General features: G+C 46.4%; 1 protein-coding gene across 1 annotated transcript; it reads right to left on the bottom strand.

Moving 5' to 3' along the window:
• Positions 1–297: 297 nt before the first annotated feature.
• AK2 (adenylate kinase 2) lies at positions 298–4631 on the bottom strand. Its single transcript, XM_026657098.1, has 5 exons — positions 4526–4631; positions 4283–4377; positions 3487–3559; positions 3085–3280; positions 298–1115 (listed from the first exon to the last, which is right to left on the bottom strand). Exons 1-5 carry the CDS (start codon positions 4622–4624, stop codon positions 1108–1110), a joined length of 471 nt encoding a protein of 156 aa, XP_026512883.1. The 5' UTR covers positions 4625–4631; the 3' UTR covers positions 298–1107.
• Positions 4632–4760: the final 129 nt, after the last annotated feature.

Raw genomic sequence — 4760 nt, 5'->3', positions numbered from 1 at the left:
CCAAGACAAGGTCAAAGCTCAAAGGAATTTACCTTTAATTTCTTCATACACAAGAGTAGAAGAGACAGAACAGGGACACCACTTGGAACAATCACATCCGTAATAGAGAGTTTGAAATGTATTTAAGAAAGAAAGAAAATGACAGGGTATGTTTGTTAGTTGCACAGAGTGGAGTTCTCTAGCTGGACTTTCTGGTCATCCTCTACCCTCTCAATTCTGGTAGATGTAGTCTCCAGTACATATCGCCTCTGCCAGCCTGTTTTGTGTGCAGGTCAAAAAGACAAACGCAGCTACAGATACAAAATTTAAAGTATGTTTTATTGATTCAGAGACTAGACAAGGCAGCATTTGGTTTGTAAAAAGAGGCAAAAAAATCCAATTCACTGTCGCTTCCAGTCAAGTGGGAGAGGGGTAAAATCCTACGTATTTCTTCAGCATTTTAGGAAGTTCAGCTTTATCAAGATCAGAAAGATGGAAGGCTTGGGCTTGAGCTCAGGTCCCTGTTGGCATCACACAGGAGCAGAAAGCTCCTCAGACCACCTTTGCCTTGTTTTAGGAAGGCCAAAATATCCAGGAAACGAGGGAAGTACAATTTAGTCAGCTATTTTCTCCATTACAGAGCTAAGGAGTCATTTCACGTATTCATTTTGGTCCTACAATAGGGGAATTAAGTTTAGGAAGCAGAAAAACAAATTCTACAATGACCTTAGGGGAAAAAAGAAACCATGTAGAGCTACCAAGCAATGACAGTACCGGGAGTCCCATTGGGAAGCTAGAAATTGCACCAAGTCCAACGCTCATCGCAGGGCAAAGGCTCAGCGGTCTGATCTTTGGCACAGAAATCCATTTTCATACAATACAATGTGTTCTTCCTCCCCAAATACCTGTGTCTCTCTCTTTTTTTTTTTATTAAAGAAGATCAATCTCCTCTTGAACATGATTCTGATGAGAAACAAACCACTCTGCCTTCTCCTTCTTCCCCACCTTTCCTCTGATCAGCCATGACCCCCCCCATCCCTCCCAACCCTCCCTTTCTCCCAAGGGGAAGGGATGGAGTGAGGTGATGGAGCATGCAGCCTTTGGTGGTGTCTTGTCTGGCCTATGGAGTCACTGAGCTGAAATAAATGGGAAACAAAAAGAAAAAACAAAACAAACTGATTTAAGGAATAAAAACCAAACAGTCATGGTTAACAGCAGAATGAGGCTGACATGTAGGACAGATGCAGATCACACATGGGGATGGGATGCGCTGTTTCCCAAATCCAGGTGATATAGTGGGAATCTCCCATTAGATTATTGCTAAATGGGCTCCCCTTCTCAAGAGATTCAAGTACACTCAAGGGACAGTTTCTGTCATTCTAGGCAAACAATTACACAGTAGTGGCTCCAACAGACACTCATTTCCATTGCTGTCTATACCCAGTCTTCTTACATTCCTGAACTAACTGGAAGCTCCTATCTGCTTTCACCAGAGCATCTGTACCCAGCACCCCACTAGCAGCACAACCACAGAGTCTCTGTTGTGGTGAAGCAAGAGGAAATACCACTGCAAGACAGTGGAAGTTGGGGAAGACCCAAATAGAGCAAGAGAGTCTAAACTTCTGTTTTCCCTCCACGCCCCTTTCCGCACAGTCACATGCTTTCAGAGAGCAGCAGTGACAAGACCGCTTTCAGTTTCTGGGGCTATTTACAGATTTTTGAAAGGGGGAGGGGACAACTGTACTTCACAGGAAAGGATGTGCAGGAGCAGAGTGTAATTAACAGTAAACCATGAACAAAAGGAGAGAAGAATGCCTCCTGGCTGACCCCCAAACTGAATGGGCCAGTCCCTCAGGCAGCTCAGCACACAGACTCCACATCTCCTATACACAATGAGATTACACAGCCTATTACACCAAGTCAGCAAAATACACTGAAGGTTAAAGGACACTCCGCTTCATCTGGGCCAATAAGCATTTATACCAGAAGCTTCCACATACTGTTGAGATTTCCACACAGGACAGAGTTCGTTCCTTTCATACCAGCCTTGTTTTTACTGTGAGGGCAGCATGACCTCTGTCACGTTAAAATCAACATCAGGCAGCACAGGTTTCTGCACAAGCACTTGAGTTTCTCAAGCAAGCCTAAGTGCATTTCCATGATATCATAAGGCAGGTCAGAAGGGCTCAAGGACACTCGAAGCTTTTATCGCAAGCTCCTAGAAGAATGACTTGTTTGGAAACCTTGAGAAAACTACATGAAGGGCTCGCCACATCGTCTCCCGTGATCAGGGGATGAGGAGACAGCGGAATCCATGGAATTTGCCTCCCTTCCCACCCCCTTTCCAAGGGGGAGTCTCCTACGGCCTTCACTCACCTTCCCCCTTTTGAGTCAAACCCACTGGGATCCAGATTTCCCTCCAAGAAAACTAGGCTGGTTACAGTATTGCTCATACAGTAGAAAATAAATAGGACATGTGCCACAGGGTAAAGGCTTCTGTTCTGAAATGGTACTAAGCAGCACACGCTCCACTCACACATTTTGCATTCATTCCTCCTCCCACACAGACGCTCACTTCCTGCAAGCAGACCGAGCGTTTTATTTTCCGCAGCCGTACGGTGAGGCATGGAAGATGCCACTGACCTGTGTACTGCGAGCTTCCCCACCCCCCCAGATCAGCCATGACCTTCGGTACTCCTGCTACTCCCATGCTGGGTCCCAGCCAAACAGATCAAACAGCGGAAAGTGCAGCTGTTTTCCTATTAACTAGGACTCCTTAGAAGAAACCAAACTGTCACTTTTGACCTGACTGGATGTAAACATGTAATTAGCAGCAAACAGCTGGTACATTAGCTCACTGCGCCCCCTACAGGCTATATTCTCTCTCTCTCACACAGGTATACAGAAACATACCAGCATGTTCACATAGGCCAGAAAAATAGACCAGCAACTGCTTGTTTAATGGACACTTTGCACAGCCCTCTCTCTCAGGCTGTCATCCCCCCTCCTTCCGCTCTCTAATGGGCTGTTCCTCTCCCTGACCCCACAGGAGAAGGGAGTGTGCTGCACTAGCGGAGCCCTAAACAAACATAACCAGGTCTTTACATGTGGCTTTCGAGAAGGCTGCCAAGATGCTGGCAAACACCACGTCGGGGGACTGGGAGGCATCTATGGCTGTATGGATCCCTCGTTTGCTGTAGTAGTCTACCAGCGGGGTGGTCTGGGTGTGGTAGGACTTCAGGCGAGTTTTCAAAGCCACTTCGTTATCGTCAGAACGGCGGATCAAGGGCTCCCCGGTGGCCTGAGAAAGGAAGAAGACAGTGAACAGGCCACATCTGCAGCTTGTTACAGCCCAGCAGAGCCCTCCCCTCCATCCAACTCCTCTCTAGTCAAATGGAGGTGACAATATGTGAAGACAGGGCAGTAAAAGCTTGGTTACTGGTCTGACATTAAATTGAAGGTAATTTAAATAAGATCTCAGGAGAAATGTATCAGTAGCTCACATACATCGTCCTTCATGTGCTCTTTAGGGGGATTGAACTCCTCGTGGTAAGAGCGGCCACTTGCTGGGTGGATCAGCCTAAAACCAAAAACAAGGGTCAGCAAAGTACCTCTGCACTCATGATAGGACGACAACCAAACACCAGTCAGCATCCGCAGCAGCACAGGTGTTTTTCACTCTATCAATAAATTTGCTCGAGTCAATTCAATCAAGCAGCTCTCCAGGGAGCTGAAGAAAAGAAGCTGTGCTGGGGGGGCGGAGGAGTATTTTGTCCAGGAGTGAGACAGGAATCTTCTGGAAATCCATATTTTAAATGGTTAAGTGATGTAATGGAGAACTTCTGCTGGATCCAAATAGTCATGTCTGATCCAGGACAAGGATGTTTGGTTGCACTTCATCTTGCAGGGTAATACAATGAAGCAGTGATAACACCAGAGAAGATACAGCATAAGGCATCAACCATTAGCGTTTCACATTTTCCCTTGATGCTTAGTCATATCTCCAATCCCTATCCGTGGCACAGACGGACAGACTTTGTTCAAGGAAGGCCCAGGATGGGAATAGCAGGGCATGCTACAGGTCAGTACTGGAGGTGACACAGCAGAACCGAGTATATGTGTGGAGCAAAGACTGAAATAGCAAAGGCTGAAGCAGGCCAGGATTAAGGTTCTTTGACACAGCTGGCTCCACCCAGTGGTAAAACTATCCCACGAACCAAAATTCACTACGTTCTCCCAAACCATTGGGAAAACGATAAGAAAAATGGACTTGCCCTATTTGTGGAGGAAGGAGAATTATTACCGTCCAGTGATCCTCCGGATAAGTAAGGAGTCAGCAATGCTGAATTCAATCACAGAATCGAGCTTCTCTCTTCTCTTCTCCATGAGCTCATCCAGCTGTAATAGAAAACATTCCCCTTAAGTACACAGATACACGGCAACAGAGAGAGTTCCGACATAATCAAGTCTCCTCTAGAGACATGGCTGGGGGTGGGAATGGAGCTGTAACAAGAGCTACTGAGTTAGAGGATTTGAAGTCACGTACCATCTCCGCCTGCTTCACTGTGCGAGGGAAACCATCCAGCAGGAAGCCATTTTTGCAGGGAGGAGTCTGCAGGTTTTTCTCAATCAGTTCCACCACCATCTCATCACTCACCTTAGAAGAAAGTCACAGACAGCTCATTAAAAACAGTAAATAGACCAGATTAGGCCATCACTGTCCTATCTTAAGCATGATGGACCATAGGGTGCCCTCATTGACACCCCTGCAATTCAACTGA

Source organism: Terrapene carolina, unplaced genomic scaffold, assembly GCF_002925995.2.
Source record: "Terrapene carolina triunguis isolate 2854851 unplaced genomic scaffold, T_m_triunguis-2.0 Scaffold236, whole genome shotgun sequence".
NCBI lineage: Eukaryota > Metazoa > Chordata > Testudines > Emydidae > Terrapene > Terrapene triunguis.
Note: the sequence above shows the minus strand (reverse complement) of the source record. Positions and strands in the feature narration are given on the sequence as shown.

Excerpts from the sequence above, each read along its gene's own strand:
- AK2 (XM_026657098.1), bottom strand. The coding sequence starts at position 4,624 with ATGGTGGTGGAACTGATTGAGAAAAACCTGCAGACTCCTCCCTGCAAA. Across the intron at positions 3,560-4,282 it reads ATCCGGAGGATCACTGGACG|GCTGATCCACCCAGCAAGTG; the intron begins GTAATAATTCTC and ends TTTTGGTTTTAG. Across the intron at positions 3,281-3,486 it reads AAGAGCACATGAAGGACGAT|GCCACCGGGGAGCCCTTGAT; the intron begins GTATGTGAGCTA and ends TTCCTTTCTCAG.